General features: G+C 48.1%; 1 protein-coding gene across 3 annotated transcripts; it reads left to right on the top strand.

Moving 5' to 3' along the window:
• The first annotated feature begins 3688 nt into the window (after positions 1–3688).
• On the top strand, positions 3689–18871 carry PLAC9 (placenta associated 9). 3 transcript variants are annotated; one of them, XM_058299315.2, is made up of 4 exons: positions 3689–3849; positions 16210–16307; positions 18148–18288; positions 18735–18871. In XM_058299315.2, exons 1-4 carry the CDS (start codon positions 3786–3788, stop codon positions 18846–18848), a joined length of 417 nt encoding a protein of 138 aa, XP_058155298.1. In that variant the 5' UTR covers positions 3689–3785; the 3' UTR covers positions 18849–18871. The 3 variants fall into 3 exon arrangements, with proteins under 3 accessions (XP_058155298.1, XP_058155297.1, XP_058155296.1); XM_058299314.2 differs by lacking the exon at positions 3689–3849 and adding an exon at positions 15799–16027 and having other exon boundaries at positions 18148–18271; XM_058299313.2 differs by lacking the exon at positions 3689–3849 and adding an exon at positions 15799–16027.
• The last annotated feature ends 200 nt before the right edge of the window (positions 18872–19071 follow it).

The raw sequence follows: 19071 nt of genomic DNA, 5'->3' as shown, positions 1-19071 counted from the left end.
GACTAATCCTTGTCTATGGCCATGCAAATTCTTCTCCTTAACAAGGGAGGGGTCCATGAGCTTGAATTGAAATTCAAAAAAACATTATTCTTGTAGGGACATGTTGGTGTGGGTGTGATATATTTATTAAATAACACGCAATATAGTGCGGACATGGTAGGGGCTCTGTTGTTGTCACCTGACTGGCAAAGGGGTTCGTGGAACAAAAAAGGTTAAGAACTCCTGCCTTAGAGGCTCAATTGACTTTCCTTCTTCATTGTGGCTGTGGAAGGCATCAGTTTTGCCCCATTTGCGCTTTAAAGTCAATCTATTAATTGATCTATAAATGTGTCTATTCTTTGGATAAAATACATTATTTAGCATTTGCTCATTTTTTATCTCTGGGAGAGTCATGACTACCTTTTTTGGAAAATTGTCCTTTTTTTTCTTATTTATTTATTTTTTCATATATATTTTTTTAATTGAAGTATATCATTCATACATGAACATACATAAACGATAAGTGTATAGTAAAGATTGTGAACTTACAAAATAACCATACATAACATCACACAGGGGTCTCATACATCACCCCTCCACCAACTCTTTGCATTGGTGTGAAACATCTGTTACAAACGATGCAAGCGCACCATCAAGATACTACTACCAACTATATTCCTTATCTTACATTTGGTGTATTTTTCCCCCAACCCATACTATTTTTTTTAAAATATATTTTTGTTACAGATATTGTGAACTTGCAAAACAATCATATAGATGTGCAGATTTCCCACACAACTCCACACCCTAGGGGAACATTTGTTACAGATTATGAGATCATATCATCAGACTATTACCACTAATCATGGTCCATAGCACACATTTGGCACACTTTCTCCATACACCTCCATTATCAACACAGTACAGCTTGGCATTGATGCAAGAATATTATAGAATTGCTGTTAACCACAGTCTGTAGGTCACACCAGTTGTAGTTTTCCCATGTGTCTCCATATTCCCATCACCCTGCAACAGTGATGTACATCTGCTGTAGCTCACAGAAGGACTTTCTTGCATTTGTACCCTCTGGGTTCACTGTGTTATTCAGTCCCTAGATTATTTTTTAGCTTTTTTTCTACTGACATTTACTTCCCCAGACTACCTTTTTTAGTCACAATCCCATTTATAAACCAGTCGCTACTCACTATAATGTGTTACTATTAACTCTATCCATCTCCACACTTTTACAGTCAAGCTAATTAAAACTTCTACGCACATTAAGCATCGATAGTTCTTCTTAACCCTCCTCTTATCTCTTTATAACCTATACTCCAGGTTTTAATTCCATGTGTTTATTATTTGTATTTAGTTCATATTAATCAGACCATTCAACATTTGTCCTTTTGTGTCTGGCTTGCTTCACTTAGTATAATGTCTTCAAGACTCATCCATGTTATCACATATGTCCCAATTTCATTTCTTCTTATTGCAGCATAGTATTCCATCATACGTATATACCACATTTTGTTTATCCATTCATTGGTTGATGGACACTTGGGTTTTTTCCATCTTTTGGCAATTGTGAACACCACCACTATGAACATTGGTGTGCAGATGTCTGTTCTTGTCATAGTTTTTAGTTCTTCTGGATATATTCCTAGTAGAGGAATTGCTGGATCATATGGCAGTTCTATATTTAGCTTCCTGAGGAGCAGCCAAACTGTCTTCCACAGAGGCTGCACCATTTTACACTCCCACCAACAGTGAAGGAGTGTTCCTATTACTCCACATCCTCTCCAGAACTTATTGTTGTCTGTTTTTTTAAATAATGGCCATTCTATGTGGTGTTAGATGATGTCTAATTGTTTTAATTTGCATTTCCCTAATAGCTAGTGATATGGAACATTTTTTTCATGTGCTTTTTGGCCATTTGTATTTCCTCTTTGGAGAAATGTCTATTTAAATCTTTTGCCCATTTTCTAATTGGATTGCTTGCTCTTTTATTGTTGCATTGTATGATCCCTTTATATAGAATGGAAATCAAACCCTTATTGGATAAGTGGTTTCCAGATATTTTCTCCCATCAATTGGGCTGCCTTTTCACCTTCTTGATGAAGTCCTTTGAATCACAGAAATGTTTAAGTTTGAGGAGGTCCCATTTACCCATGTTTTCTTTTGTTGCTCATGCTTTTGAGGTAAGGTTTAAGAATCCACCACCTACCACTAGGTCTTGAAGATGTTTCCCTACATTTTCTTCTAGAAGCTTTATTGTACTTCCTTTTATGTTTAGGTCTTTAATCTATTTTGAGTTAATTTTTGTATAAGGTGTGAGGTAGGGGTCTTCTTCCTTTCTTTTGGCGATGGATACCCAGTTCTCCCAACACCACTTGTTGAATAAACTGTTCTGCCCAACTGGGAGGGCTTGACAGGCTTGTCAAAAATCACTTGGCGGTAGATGTGAGGGTCTGTTTCTGAACCATCATTTCAGTTCCATTGGCCTGTGTGTCTATCTTTATGCCAATACCATGCTATTTTTACCACTTTAACTAGGTAATATGATTTAAAGTCTGGAAGTGAGAGTCCTCCAACTCCACTTTTCCTTTTTAAGATGTTTATGGCTATATGGGGCCTCTTACCCTTCCAGATAAATTTGATAATTGTGTTTTCTACTTGCTTTAAAAATGCTGGTGGAATTTTTATTTGGATTGCTTTGAATCTGTACATCAATTTGAGTAGAACTGACATCTTAATGATATTTAACCTTCCAATCCATGAGCATGGAATGTTCTTCCAATTATTTATGTCTTTTTTAAATTTCTAATAGCAATGCATTATAGTTTTCTGAATACAAGTGCTTTGCATCCTTGGTTAAGTTTACTCCTCAATATTTGATTCTTTCAGTTGCTACTGTAAATGGAATTTTTCCCCTGACTTCCTCCTAAGATTGTGCATTATTCATGTATAGAAACACCACTGATTTTTGTGTATTGATATTGTATCCTGACACTCTACTGAAATCATTTATTAGCTCTAGCAGCTTTGTTGTAGATTTTTCAGGATTTTTCTACCTATACAATCATATCATCTGCAAATAGTGAACGTTTTAATTCTTCCTTTCCAATTTGGGTGCCTTTTATTTCTTTTTCTTGCCTAATTGCTCTAGCTAGAATCTCTAGCACGATATTAAACAAGAGTGGTGACAGTGGGCAGAAACTTGTCTTTTAACATTACCATTTCTTCTTTATCAGCACACTGACTTTATATAGAAGTCAGACACTGTCCGAGTCTCCCCTCTCCCCGCTGGACGCTGTCTGATGCAAAGCCTATTAACTGTTCAACGACAGACTCAGAAAAGCTTCCGCACCCCTAGCAGTCAGGAGTTAAATCCTTGCTGTGCCACCGCCCTGCGCAGCTGAGGAAGGTCCTGTGCGCTAAGCTTCAGTCGGTCCCTCTGTGAAATGGGCTCGTAACTGGTAACTGAGCCCCGCGAGTGGCCCCATCTCCTCCCCGCTTTCCGCGCCCCCCCTGCGCCGGGGCTGCCTGGAGGCGCCCGGGAGGCGCACGGAGGCCCTTCCAGGAAAGGCGCCCGGGCTGGTCCGCGCGCCCCGCGGCTCGCCGGGTCTCCGGGCTCCGCGCTGCTCGCGGGATGGGGAGGGGCCTCGGGAGGAGGCGGGCTCGCCCGAGCCAGGGTCCGGAGCCGCCCAGGAATCTTGGCTCGGGTTGCGAGCATTTCCTCCGGGGCCGGGCGGCGCGATCCCGGGAGGGCAGCCCTGGCAGAGGGAGGCTGCGCTCGGCGGGCGGGCACCATGCGGCCCCTGCTCTGCGCGCTGGCCGGGCTCGCCCTGCTCCGCGCCGCGGGCGCCTCGGCCGGTGAGTGGGGCCCGGGCCGGGGAGCCCGGGAGAGGGAGGGAGGGAGCAAGAGATGGAAACAGAGCGAGGTGGGGAAAGAGAGAGATGGAGGGAGGGAGGGATGCAGGGAGAAAACAGACACGGGGAAGAGGACAGGAAAAATCAGAGACAGGCAAACACGGATGCCCAGAGTGAGGAAGAGAGCAGAGAGAGAGGAGAGGGAAGGGAGAGGCCGGAAGAGTTTACCGAGGTCAGCATAGGTGTGGAAGAGGGTGGAAAGGAAAAGGAGTTGGGGAGAGGAGCAACAGGGAAAGAAAAAGAGGAGCTGGCAAAAGAGAGCAAAGGCAGGAGGGAAAAAAGAAAGACTGGAGCGAGACTGAAGAGAGGGCGCAGGGCAAGTCAGTGCCAGGGCCAGAGGGCAGAGGGGAGGAGGCGCACGGGCGGGCGGAGGGAAGGGTCGGGGGCAGGAGGTCGAGTCTTCAGGGTGGGGACGCCCCCTCCCCGTAGTCCAGCTGGGCCCCACAGGCTCAGCAGAGGAGCCCGGGCCTGGCCTGACGGGCACTGCTGCAAGCTGGCGCGGCCAGGCACTCAGGGACCAGACAGGGCCCCCCAGCCCGCGGGAGAAAGGCCACTGCCCGCGCCGGGCCGCCTGAGGGCTGTCTGCTGTCTGGGTGACAAAGCACAGAGGGCTTTCCTGAGAGCCGGAGCTGCCTTGGGTGGAGGCGAGGGTGCGGGAGGGAGAGGCGCTGTGGGTGACCCGCCCGTTGGCTCCTTTCCTTGCACCGCCGCTGCGTCCCCTGTACCCATCATAGGTGGGGTGAGTGGTGTTGAGTGACTTGGTCCCGTGGTCAGGGGGCAGGGCTGTCCGCCAGTCCCTTAGGAGTGTGTACAGACGCTCAGTCCCCTGCCTCCAAGCAGGGGAGTGTAAGTGCAGCAATGGAATCTCTCGCCGATTTCACATATTTTTGTGTATAACCCTTCCTAATTCAGACAATAACCCATTGTCTTTTTAAACATTTTATTATGAAAGCTTCTGGATGTAACAATGGAGGGAATTGTATAACGAACCCCCCCATACCTATCACGCTGCTTCAGCAAGAATCAATTCATGGCCAATCTTATTTCATCTATAAACCCCCTTCTCTCCCCTCTGCCTGCATTCTTGTAAAGGAAACCCCACGTATCACATATTTTCACATAAATATTTCAGTACGTATCTCTAAAATATAACATAATTGCAGTAACGTTATCACACCCAAAACTGGGCCATAATTCCTTAATATTATGAAGTATGCAGTCGGGTGTCCCTCGGTGTGTCATAAATCTTTGCATTTGGTTTGCTCAAAACAAATAAGGTACACATGTGCACTTGGTTGATATATTTGTTGTCTTTTATTATTATTACTATTACTACTACTACTATTATTGTGGTAACCTACATACGTTTTCCCATTTTTACCACTTTCAAGTGTAAGGTTCAGTGATATTGATTACATTCACAATGTTGTGCCAGCATCACCATCGCCCATTAATAGATGCTCTGTCCCTTAGCATTCCCCATTCCCTCTACCCCTGTACTCTCCTTCCTGTCTCTATGAATTTGCATATTTTAGTTATTTCGTTTAAGTGAAAGCATATAATATCTGTCCATTTGTGTCTGACTTATTTCACCCAACATGATGTTTCCAAGGTTAATCCATGTTGAAGCTTGTATCAAACTTCATTCCTTTTTATGGCTGAGTAATATTCCGTTGTGCTTACCACATTTTGTTTGTCCATTCATCTATCGATGAACTCCTGGGTTGTTCCACCTTTTGGCTGTTGTGAAAATGCTGCTGTGAACACTGGTGCACGGGTATCTGTTTGAAACCCTTCTTTTGTTACTTTTGGGTATATACCAAGAAGTGGGACTGCCAGGTCATATGGAAATTCTTTTTGTTTTCTAAAGATTTTCACTTATCCCTCCCTCACCCCCCACCGTTGTCTGCTCTCTGTGTCCATTCGCTGTCTGTTCTTCTGTGACTGCTTCTATCCTTATCAGTGGCACTGGGAATCTGTGTTTCTTTTTGTTGCTTCATCTCGCGTCAGCTCTCCGTGGGTGTGGCGCCACTCCTGGGCAGGCTATGCTTTTTTCATGCGGGGTGGCTGTCCTTGCGGGGAGCACTCCTTGCACGTGGGGCTCCCTTACGCGGGGAACACTCCTGCGTGCCAGGGCACTCCTTGCACGCGGCAGCACTGCGCATGGGCCACTTCACCCCACGGGTCAGGAGGCCCTGGGTATGAACCTGGACCTCCCATATGGTAGGCAGATGCTCTATCAGTTGAGCCAAATCCGTTTCCCTCATATGGTAATTCTATGCTCAACTTTTTATTTTTATTTATTTATTTTTTAAAGAACTTAAAAAAAAAATTTCTCTCCCCTTCCCCGCCCCCCTGTTGTCTGCTCTGTGTCTATTCGCTGTGTGTACTTCTGTGACCGCTTCTATCCCCATCAGCGGCATGGGAATCTGTGTCTCTCTTTTGTTATGTCATCTTGCTGCGTCAGCTCTCTGTGTGTGCGGCGCCATTCCTGGGCAGGCTGCACTTTCTTTCACGCTGGGTGGCTCTCCTTACGGGGCACACTCCTTGCACATGGGGCTCCCCTATGGGGGGGACACCCCTGCGTGGCAGGGCACTCCTTGCGCGCATCAGCACTGCGCATGGCCAGCTCCACACGGGTCAAGGAGGCCCGGGGTTTGATCCATGGACCTCCCATGTGGTAGGCAGACGCCCTAACCACTGGGCCAAGTCCGCTTCCCATATGTTCAACTTTTTAAGGAACCACCATATTAAAACCTCTCCTTCTCTTTCTCTTTTTAAATAGTCTTTTTTTTTTTAAAGCAATTGAGGGTTTACGGAAAAATTATGCAGAAAATACACAGTTCCCATTTTATAAACATACACACACAGTTTTCCCCTTAAAATTTATTTGAAGAAACTGGGCTATCTTGTAGAGTTTCTATGTTAAAATTTTGCTGATTGCATTCTCCTAGTGTTGGTTAAATGTTTATCTGGAAGTTAGATATAGAAGCTTGATATGATTCCACGTAGATTTTTTTTTTCAAAGAATATGTCAGAGATGGCTTTCATGTTAATTCCCATTTCTTTGATTAGTACTGCAGTTGACCCTTTTCTTTAAAAACATATTGTTCATCTCTAGTAATTTTTTTGGAAATTTTCTTGGACTTTTTCAGTTGAGATGTTGGAATTTTTCATCTTGATCTATAAAAGCTCTTTATGTATTTGGGAAAGTAAACTTTAGTGTTACTTATAGAGATTTCTTTTTTAAAGTAAGGCTTCTGCTGAGCTCCTTTCCTCTTTTACTGTCAGAGGGATTTGAAGGCCTCGTCCTTTTAATGGATAGCCATTCTTACATATGCAGGCACTCTCACAGTCCATCACTGCTCCCCATGGAGCCGTGTGTGGCCAAAAAAAGTGGAGCTGGGACTGGAGCTCTGACTCCCAAACTGGTATTCTTTCCACAGCACAAGGAGAGAGGTTTAGCCTGGATGACTTTTTAGACCTTAGCATTCTGGGGCTTTTGGAGTGTTCTAGTGCAAGATAACCCAGTGGATTAGAAAACATGGTGTTCCAAGAGAGAAGGAATCCGGATTCCTGCCTGGCCTCAGGAGCAGAGCTGCCCACCAGCCAGTCTACCTCTGAAGTGATACATTGGAGAGAAATAAACACATATGGAATTGAAAGGGGCTTTTTCTCATAGCAGCTTAATTTGTACCCTAACTCAAATACTAACTTATCAAGATACTGGATTTACTAGAATGACACTGGTAAGCTCTCAGAGTGATCAATTCCAGACCTGGAAAATGATGAGACCAAGGGAATTGGGAGATGTCCCTTCCCAAATGAAACGAAATATTCTTCAGACTATTAGGGGGTCTTTAAAAAATAAAAGATGAAAAAGCATGTTAAAAAAATAAATAGGGAAGCGGACTTGTCCCAATGGATAGGGTGTCTGCCTACCACATGGGAGTTCCGCGGTTCAAACCCCAGGCCTCCTTGACCCGTGTGGAGCTGGCCCATGCGCAGTGCTGATGCGCGCAAGGAGTGCCCTGCCACGCAGGGGTGTCCCCCGCGTAGGGGAGCCCCATGTGCAAGGAGTGCACCCCTAAGGAGAGCCACCCAGTGCGAAAGAAAGTGCAGCCTGCCCAGGAATGGCGCCGCACACACACGGAGAGCTGACACAACAAGATGACGCAACCAAAGGAAACAGATTCCCGGTGCCGCTGATAAGGATAGAAGCCGTCACAGAAGAACACACAGCGAATGGACACAGAGAGCAGACAACTGGGGGCGGGGGGGGGAGGGAAGGGGAAAGAAATAAATTTAAAAAATTTTTAAAAATTAAAAATAAATCTTAAAAATAAATAAAAAAAAGATAATGGATAATGAAGTTGAATCCTGTCAAAAAGTGATAATCTTAGGGGGCCCGAGGGACCCTCTCCTGTTTCAGCCAGAGCAGCTTCACATGTTGGAGTTCCTCATATAATTGCTTGAAATTAGTGTTCTGTTGCTTAAAAGAAAAATAAAAAAGCACCAATGGTTTTGAATGAATCATGAATTTTTATATAGACATTAATGTGCCAAAAATTTTTAAAAAATATTTATTTCCCCCTTTGCCTCCCCTCCCCTCCCTTCCCCCTTCCCTACCCTGCTGTTTTTGCTGCCTGTGTCCATTCACTGTGTGATCTTCTGTGTCTATTTCTCTCTTTTTTTTCTTTTTTTCTCATTTTTTCTCCTCTAGGATTCACCGGGATTCGATCCTGGGGACCTCTGATGTGGAGAGAGGCTCCCTGTCATTTGTGCCACCTCAGTTCCTGGTTTCTGTTGGGCTTCACCTTGACTCTCCCCTTGTCTCTCTTTTTGTTGCATCGTCATCTTGCTGAATGATTCACTTGAGTGGGCACTCAGCTCGCTGCCCCTGCGGGCACTCAGCTTGCCACATGGGCACTCGGCTCGCCACGTGGGCACTCACGTGGGTGCTTGGCTCACCGTGCGGGCGCTCAGCTCACTACGTGGGCACTCGGCTCGCCACACGGGCACTGGCTAGCCACGCAGGCATGCTTTTTCATCTTCTTTTTCACCAGGAGGCCCCAGGGATCACGCCTGGGTCCTCCCATATGGTAGGAGAAGGCCCTATCACTTGAGCCACATCCACTTCCCCCCCAAATGTCCTATATTGCATATAGTCAAATGTAATGAAACCCCAAGTGACAAGTGTTGCTGATCCAAGCAGAGTACATCTTTAATGGTTCAGAAGGCTCTGTGGAGGCTTTCCACTGAGAAAATGTTTCTCATCACCCAGGTCGGCAGACATCACTGGAGAGCGGGAGGGGCTGCGCTTCCCGTCTCGGAGGACAGGAGCTTGGTCATGTCTCTTTAACTGGAGCGGCTGGGCCTGGCCCCTCGGCTGGGCCTCTGGCCTCCCCAGCCAGGGCAGCCTGCTCTCACCAGCTTGCTGGATGCTCCACCCATGGCTGCTGCCCAGCGTGCGCCTCAGGCCCTGAGCAGGGGCCAGGCCAAAGGAAAAAAACAACCCACCATCCCAGAGGTCCATTTTCCAACTGGCAGGGGCAGGGAGGGCAAGAAGGAAGGAAGGGCACACGGGAACCATTCTCCTGGCAGTTCCCTCAGCCCTGCACGTTTGTTCTCTTGTCTGATGCTCGCAGTGGTGCTGTGAAATGGGCTTTATTATTTATTTATTTGTTATTAAAGTTAATAGATCACGTAGAACGTTACATTAAAAAAACATAAGAGGTTGCCATATAACCAGCACCCCACTCCCCCACCCCCATCATTTTTGTAAATTGTATTTTTTTGAAGATACATACATCACAAAAAAGTTTACATTATAAAAAACATAAGAGGTTCCCGTATACCCCCACCCCTCCACCCCACTCCTCCCACACCAACAACCTCCCCCATCACTGTGGCACACTCGTCGCACTCGGCAAACACATTTTGGGGCGCTGCTGCACCACGTGAATAATAGTTTACTTTGCAGTTCACACTCCCCCGGTACATTCAGTGGGTTATGACAGGATATATAATTTCCAGCATCTGACCCTGCAGTATCTTTTAGGACAACTCCAAAGTCCCAAAAATGCCCCCACATCACATCCCTTCTTCCCACTCCCTGCCCTCAGCAAGTACTGTGGCCACTTTCTCCCCATCAATGATACAATTTCTTCTATTAGTAGTCACAAAAGTTTTATAGTAGAATATCAGTAAGTCCACCCTAATCCATGTTTTATTCCTCCATTCTGTGGGCCCTGGGATGGTTATGTCCACTCCACCTCTATATCGAGAGGGGGCTTAGATTCCACATGGATGATGGATGCAGTTCTCCTGCTTGCAGCTGTAGGCACTTTCAGTTCAAATGGGCTTTATTATGAGCCCTTTTCTTTTGAGGAAGAAACTGAGGCTCTGAGAGTCTGTGCAGTGGGGCTGCTGTGTGGGTGCAGGAAATGAATGTTCTTGACTTGCTAGAGCTTCTGGTCCAAGAAGCAGCCTCTTCTGGACTCACCCCAGTTCTGTCCTTATAGCTAATTATTTTATTTTATTTTATATTTTATTGTATTTTATTTTTTATTATTTTATTTTATTTACCCCCCACCCCAGCCCATTGCTTGAGCTTACTGTCTGCTCTCTGTGTCTTTTGTGTGCTTTCTGTTTCTGCACGTCTTCTTTCTAGGAGGGACCAGGAACCAAACCTGAGACCTCCCATGTGGGAGTGAGTCACCCAGTTTCTTGAGCCACCTCAGCTCCCTGCTTGTTGTAGCTCTCTTTATATCTCCTCATTATGTCTTCTTGTTGCATCATCTTGTTGTATCAGCTCACCACACCAGCTCAATGCCTTGCTCATCTTCTTTAGGAAGCACTGGGAACCGAACCTGGGACCTCCCATGTGGTAGGTGGGCACCCAACTTACTGAGCTTCCTCTACTTCCCCTTGTAACTAATTCTTTTTTTTTAAGATTGGTTGATTGATTGATTTTCCCTCTTTCCCTCCCCTGTTGTTTTTGCTGTCTGTGACCATTTGCTGTGTGATCTTCTCTGTCTGTTTCTCTTTTTGTCTTCTCGTCTTTCTCCTCTAGGATTCACTGGGTTTCAGTCCTGGGGACCTCTGATGTGGAGAGAGGTTCCCTGTCAGCTGTGCCGCCTCAGTTCCTGGTCTCTGCTGTGCTTCACCTTGGCTCTCCCCTTCGTCTCTCTTTTGTTGCATCATCATCTAGTTGCATGCCTCCCTTGCATGGGCACTGGCTCACTGCATGTGCACTCGGCTTGCTGCACGGGTCCTTGGCTTGCCGTGCGGGCACTGGCTCACCACGCTGGCACTCGAGCAGGCCCTCGGCTCGCCACATGGGCATTTGGCTCGCTGTCTGGGCACTCGGCTCACCACGCGGCCACTGGCTCACCGCACAGGCACGCTTTCTCTTCTTTTTCACCAGGAGGCCCCCGGGATCGAACCTGTGTCCTTGCATATGGAAGGCGGAGGCCTCATCACTTGAGCCAAATCCGCTTCCCTGTAGCTAATTCCTGAGGCCTCTTGTGGATGAACTATTTCGGGAAGGCAGTGCTTCAGGCCAACTCCACCCCCCAACCCAAACTGCCCCGTTACCCCTCATTTTACAGAGCAGGCAGCAGGGACTCAGGGAGGAGACGGAAGTCTCCCGCCGTCGCACAGCACTTAATGGCTGTGCCAGGCCGAGGACTGGGCTCTCCAGTGTTCTCCGCTCTTGTACTGCTGTCAATGCCACGGCCAGGCCACAGTGGGGAAGGAGCAGGCAGGCAGGAGAGTCGTGAGGACACGACATTCCCCCTTGGCTGAGTTTCTTGGGAAGCCTGGATGAGCTCATGAGCAGTTGCTCCGTGGTCCGCAGAGCACAGCTCCGTCCAGATGTGAGGGCTTAGGGCGTGCAGCCAGCCTCTTCCCTGGAGGGGTTTCGAGGCCAAGTCAGATCTCATCGCAGACACGGAGAAAACAGGATGTTTTAGGCAAATGGAAGGGAGCGGACTCATGTTGTCCATGACTTAGAGAGCTGGCAGATCCCCACTTGGCGACTGCCCACGTCGTTTCCTCTCGGCCTAACCTTGCGGGGGGGATGTGGAAAGAGGAGTAGCTTAGGGTCTGGGGAGAGGGCAGAGAGGCTCAGCGGGGGAGCCCTGGCCAGAGCCTGGGCGGGTGCTGCGGAGGGTGTGTGGACACAGACCACCCCAGGACAGACCCCACTTCCCAGGAGAGCCGCCCCACGTGGGGGAACAGCTCTTCCCGCCACCACGTCCTTCCTCTCGAGGTTGGGCACCCCAGGTGTTTGGGGCGATACGGATGAGTCAAGGTCTGAAGCCCGTTCCCCAGGGCGGCCTCACATCGTGCGGTCACGGTGGAGCTCAGCCTTCTGGGTCGAGGCTCTCTGACCACCCTCCCTCGTCCTGAACATTTTACGTCAATGCCTGCAGTTGTGTTGGCTTCTGCTTTCAGTCGGTAACTCCCTTAGACAACTGCATTTTTATTATGGGAAAATTCAAATCATATAAATAAAAGTAGAGAGTGGGAAGTGGGTGTAGCTCAGTGGCCAAGTGCCTACTTCGCATGTATGAGGTTCCAGGATCAATCCCGGGTACCTCCAAAAAAAAAAGTAGGGACAATAGTAGATTGAACCCCCATGTCCCCATCGCCCACTTCGCTTCAACAGTGGTCAATTCTTAACCAACCTGGTTTGCCCTGTACCCCTACCTGTGCCTCTCCCCATCCCCGGGACTGGATTATTTTGAAGAAAATCCAAGATGTCATCACATTTCACCCGTAAATATGTCAGGCAAAAGATTCTATTTTTTTAAAGGTTTATTTTATTTGTGTATTTCTCCCCACCCCCTTGTTGTTTGCACTTGCTGTGTCTGTTTGTCTTCCTTGTTTCTTTAGGAGGCTCTTGGTACCGAGCCCAGGACCTCCAGTGTGGGAGGGAGGCTACTCATTGCTTGAGCCACCTCTGTTTCCTGCTTTGTTGTGTCTCTCATTATATTTTTCTTCCTGTGTCTCTTGTTGCACCAGTTTGTCATGCCTGCCTGTCACATCAGCTCCTGTCTTCTTTAGGAGGCACCGGGAACCAAACCAGGGACCTCCCATGTGGTAGGCAGGAGCCCAATACCTTGAGCCACATCTGCTTCCTGATTCTTTTTTTTTTTTTTCTAATTCTTTTTTAAAAAGTAACAGATGTGGCTCAAGCAGTTGAGTGACAACCTCCCACATGGGAGGTCCTGGATTCAGTTCACTGTTGCCTCCTTAAAAAAAAAAAACAACAACAGACAAGGACCAGACAACAACCAAAAAACAATGAGAGAAAATGAGCGCAAACAACGAGTGCAATCAATGAGCAAAAACAGTGAGCAAACAGACAGAGCCATCTCAGAGAGGCAGGGGTGGACAAAAAAACATTCCGTCTTGAATTTTTTTTTTTAAAAGTAATCAAAATAAAAAGTAAAGAGAAAAGAAAGAAAAAAAGACCAAATATATATTTTTAAATTTTTCTCCCCACTTCCCTCTCCCCATTATCTGCTCTTGTGTCCATTCGCTGTGTGTTCTTCTTTGTCCGCGTGCATTCTTGGCAGCACTGGGAATCTGTGTCTCTTTTTGTTGCGTCCTCTTGCTACATTAGCTCTCTGTGTGTGCAGCACCACTCCTGGGTGGGCTGTGTTTTTTTTGCATGGGGCGGTTCTCCTCGTGGGGTGCACTCCTTGCACGTGGGGCTTCCCTATGCAGGAGATGCCCCTGTGTGGGCCAGCACTCCTTGCATGCAGCAGCATTGCTCATGAGCCAGCTCACCATATGGGTCAGGAGGCCCTGCGTTTAAAACCCTGGACCTCCTATATGGTAGGCGGATGCTCTATCGTTGAGTCACATCCGCTTCCCCTCCCCTATATTTTTTATGTAACTTGTCTGTAATCTGAAACTCCTTAAAAGATAAAGCATTAAAAAAAAAATTCTGGGGCATCACCCTCCTTCTTGAATGACTGCATTCTCTAAGGCACCAGCCAACTCTGATGTCTATAGGCATCTCAGGGCTGCCCTCCCTGGAACCTGAGCTCTAAACTAGGGCCATTAGACTTCTGCTGTAAGGGTTGGTGGTGCAACCAGATGAGAAAGGAGGGAGCAACACTGGGGAGGAAAATGTTCAAGAGTTGAACAGTTGAATCCCAGATCTACCACTTACTAGCTGAGTGACTTTGGACATACAATTTCCCCTGTTGTGTATCAATTTCCTTATGAGTCAGTTGGGGACGATTATAGATCATTGTCGAGGTTGAATGAACTAACACATACATTCTTAGCACACTACAGTTTGCATGGTGGCACTAATCAGATGTCAGCTATTATTATCTGGTCACCAGTGTCAGTGACACTACCCAAATATCTCCACTCATTTTTTTTTCTCTCTGGTCCCACTCTTCCATTCAGCCTTCATCACTTCTGATTATTGCAGTTACCTCCTTCAAAGATACATCCCTCCAATCCATTCTTTGTATTTTTTTTAAGATAAAAAAAGAATTTCTCTCCCCTTCCCCCACCCTCCCCCCCAGTTGTCTGCACTCTGTGTCCATTTGCTGTGTGTTCTTCTGTAACCACTTCTATCCCCATCAGCTGCACGGGAATCTTTCTTTTTGTTGCATCATCTTGCTGTGCCAGCTCTCCATGTGTGCGGTGCCATTCCTGGGCAGGCTGCACTTTCTTTCGAGCTGGGCGGCTCTCCTTACGGGGCGCACTCCTTGCGCGTGGGGCTCCCCTGCGCAGGGGACACCCCTGCGTGGCAGGGCACTCCTTGCACACATCAGCACTGCGCATGGGCCAGCTCCACACGGGTCAAGGAGGCGGGGGGTTTAACCGCGGACCTCCCATGTGGTAGGTGGACGCCCTATCCATTGGGCCAAGTCCGCTTCCCCATTCTTTGTATTTAAAATGTTCCTATTTCCTGGTGTGACAGATTTGGACTCAGATATGACTTCTCTACACGTGCCACTTCTGTCTCCTTTATTCGAACCCATAGTTGGTGCTGGAGTTGGTAGGTGTATGTCCAAGAGACTTGAATCTCTGGGCTGTCCATGTGTCAGCTGGGCCCTGAGCCTCAGCAGAGATGCAACACCTACTCTCCAGTTCACTGGACTCACCCAGGACAACCAACAAGGAGGTGATAATGGACAACCACCATTCCAAGGAAACGAGGGCATCTACAGCTGCAAGCAAGAGCGCCCATCCATCGGCCGTATGGGACTGAGTACCGTCCCCCTCAGTTAGAGGTGGAGTGGGCTTCACCATCCCAGAATCCTCAGGACTGGGGAATGAACTATGGACTACAGTGGACCTAGTGGTATTCTACTACAGATTTATTTTGATTCTAGCAATGTAAGAAATTATATCATTGATGTGGAGACAGTGGCCACTGGAGGTGCTGAGTCAGGGAGAGGGACAAAGAGGTGTAATTTGGGGGCAATTGTCCTGAGTGAGATTGCAGTGACAGATATGGGTTATTATATATCCTGCCATAACCTACAGAATTGAGTGGGAGAGAATATAAACTACAACGTAAACTATAATCCATGATTAGTGGCAAAGCTCCAAACGTGTTCATCAATTGCAATGAATGTACCACACTAATCAAAGAAGTTGTTAATACGGGGAAGGGTGGGAGGTGTGGGGAGTGGGGCATATGGGAATCCCTTGTATTTTTTAATGTAACATTTTATGTAACCTAAGTATCTTTTAAAAGTAAATAAAAAATACGTTAAAAAACAAAAACCCCTCCCCCCACACACACAAAAAGTTCCTATTTGGTGATGTGAGTCTTCTGTTAGAGCAAAGCCCAAAACAAACATTGTAACTGGTTCACTAAATAAAGCCTCTGGGTCTGGGATAAAGTGCAATCTCCTTAGCGGCATGTCCATCCACCTCTCCACCTGTCCAGGATCAGCTTCTCCCCCACACTGTCATTCCCAGCCACACCAAGCCCTCCTGAGGCTTCGTACACTGAGCTGTGCGATTTCGCTTTCCCTGCCTGGGGCGCTGAAGGCTGGTGGGACTCTGCCTGCCCCGGTTCACCCTCCCCTGCTCACGGGCCAGTTCAGGCCTCCTTGCTGGAGGAAGCCCGCCCGTGAGTCTAGGTGACCCCGGCCAAAGCGCCAGGCGAGCGGGCGGGGCGGGGCAGGTCCGTGCTGGCACTCGGACCCGCGAGCTCTCCTCCCTCGTCGTAGCTTGAGCCCAGGTCATCCCGGAGAATCTGGCGCAAGAGGAAAACTGAGGGCCCCGCAGTAACAAGATGTTTCTTCTCCTCAGCCGACGAGCCCTTCAGCGCCGCCCCAGGAGGCCCGGCCTGGAGCACAGGGTGCGAGAGCCACGTGGCCGTCCAAGGCCGTTTAGACGTCCTGGAAGAGGTAACGGGGGTGCCCTGGGGTGGGGCTGGCCGGGACAGCCTGCCCGGCCGAGGGAAGAAGAGGTGGAACACGGGGCCTTTTAGGGCATTGGAGCTGTTCTGCATGATTTTGCAGGGGCGGATACAGGCCACTGCACACTCGTCAAATCCTGCAGAACCGTACGGTGCAAAGTGCAAACCACAATGTAAACTGTAGACCTTGGTCGGTAGCAATGCTTCAATATTTATTCATCTGTTTTAACAAATGTATCACACTAATGTAAGGTGGTATCAAAGGGGAAAATGTGGGACATATGGGACAGGGAGGGGGTGGTGTACATGGGAATCCCCTATACTTTTGATGTAATTTTATGTAATCTAAAACGTCTCTAAAAATAAAGTTTATATATATACACACATATATATACATATATATATATATATATATATATATATAAGGATGCTCCAAAAAAGGATTCATTTTACATTGTTCTCATTAAGGTTATGTTTCCATCCAAGATAATATCAGTAATAGTGAAAATAAGCCTAATTATCTCAGCATTAACTTTCATTATCAAATGTATTCATGAAAATGAACTTGTGAAATGAGAGCTAATTTGGCTTCCATTAAAGAGATGATAAAATGAAAATGAAAGGCGCTCACACCCAAGCTTGCTTTGGATGTCAGGAAATCCAGGCCAGCCCTGTCCCCGACCACCACTGGACCATCTCCTCACCCTACCTGACCAGCTCCCAACTGACCTGGCCTCCCCCGGCCTTGCTTACGAGGCAGCCGGCGATCTCTGCACAATCCTGGACAGGAAGGTGGACATTTAGTCACTGAGTGTTGTAGCCCACGGATTTAACCTGCGTTACAGAACTGGTGTGGAGAAAATGGCATCCTTATTTTTATAAACCTTCAACCGAAATTTAGCATTTCCATTCATTTATAAATAAAGGCTCAAAACCATAGTAGTATGAACAGTATGGCAACTTCATCTGTAAAAATCACAAGATTATTTCATTACATTATGGGTGGGACTCTCTCAAAATAGCATTTATACCCATCAACACATCAAAACTGTAGTTCTCTTTTAGATCTGAGGGTGGATCATGTTACTTAATGAGTTAATACGTACATTATTGTATCCAATTTTTAACTTTTGATTCTTGAAGAATATTTGTAATGCAATTGGTGTCCTTTGTAATCCTATATGTTTTACTTTTTTGCATTATTCTGAGAAGGAATCTAGAGACTCCCTCCTACAGACTGCCAACAGGGTCCAGGGCACAAAAAAATCTTACGAAATCTGAATGGAGGGAATTTCAAAACCTCAACCTGTCATTTGGCAGGGATGCCACCAGGGGGCGGGACAGCAAAAGGAATGAGAGCTCTAGGTGGTGAACTCCCAGAGAGAAGGTGTCCCAGAGACCCGGCCAAGCCTGTCACCGCGCCAACACTGAATGCCAGAGTAGGCGCAGCTCAGGAGAGGGAGCCCCTAGCCCAGCCCCTAGAATGTAATCATCTGGGGAACGTGAGATGCGGGTAGGGCAGAGCCTGAACGAGCAGGCTCCCGGTTTCCTGGCACCCCGTCCTCTCCCCACTCCCCCAGCTGGGAGCTTGTTGGGATGTGGCTGATCAGGTGGGGTGAGGGCTGGGCATGCCCTGGCATCCAGGGTTAACCTGGCACCACTCTTGTCTTTTTTTTTTCTGGTTTCCACAATCATTTATTGCCAGCAGCAAGAATAAATTAAGCGTACAATGCAATAAGACATGATGGGGGGTGGAAATCTGAGCCACTCTTGTCTGTGATTCCTCATCCCCCTCTTTCCTCCTCTTCCCGCCCCCTGGGTCTGAGCAGACGGTGGAGAAGACGGTGGAACACCTGGAGGTGGAAGTGAAAGGGCTGCTGGGCCTGCTGGAGGAGCTGGCCCAGCACCTGCCAGCGGGGCCTCTGAGCCCAGCCCCTGACCTCCTCGGAGACGGTGAGCAGCCCGCGGAGGTGAGGCCAGGCGGTGGGACAAGAAGACGGGGTGGCTGGTCCTACCGTCAAGAAGAGAGAGGCCCCGGCCCCTGGGGACAGAAGTGGGGGGCCCCAGCCCCTGAGCTCACCCCATGGGCAGCGGCAGCCCGCCTGTCAGATCAGGGCTCCTGGAAGAGCTGGCCCCTGTCCTGAGTCCTGCTTTCATGAAGGACAGCCGGGAGGTGGACCAGCTGCCTCCTTCACTGGCCGTTTTCACTCCTCAAAGTCCTGGGCTTCTTCCACCTCTTCCCAGGATCAGCTCCTGTTCACAAAACCCTCTCAGGGAAGACTGTCGTTCCCAACAGACCACCTGCCCCTCCTCGAGTTCCCGGGGGCTGGGGGCAGGAGAGGGACGGGAGCTGTGACACTGGGCCCTTCAGCGCCCGTGCCTTGCTCACTGAGCCCTCCGCCCGCCTTGCTTTCAGGCCCCTTCTGAACACAGGTGGCGAAGCCCAGCAGCTGGAGGTGTCACACCTGCCAGACAGCCGTCCTCTGCGCGGAGCCGCGTCGTCTCACCTTCCTCCCCCAGCTCGATGTGAAATAAAGGCTACTTCCCCTCCGAGTCTGCTCACGCAACGACCCCTGTGACCACAGCCACTTCCCCGTTTCTCACGAGCCCTGAGGTCCGCATCTCCCTCCAGGCCCAGGCTGGGGAGCTGGGGCACCTGTCGCAGCGGTGAGGGCCTCCCCGGAATCCTGACGTGACCCGAGCAGAAAGGCCTTCCGAAGGCCTGGCTACCCGAGAGCATGGGCGTGATGAGC

This window comes from Dasypus novemcinctus, chromosome 6, assembly GCF_030445035.2.
Source record: "Dasypus novemcinctus isolate mDasNov1 chromosome 6, mDasNov1.1.hap2, whole genome shotgun sequence".
In the NCBI taxonomy this organism is placed as follows: domain Eukaryota; kingdom Metazoa; phylum Chordata; class Mammalia; order Cingulata; family Dasypodidae; genus Dasypus; species Dasypus novemcinctus.
The sequence above is the reverse complement of the archived record's forward strand: the minus strand, read 5'-3'. Positions and strand labels throughout refer to the sequence as shown.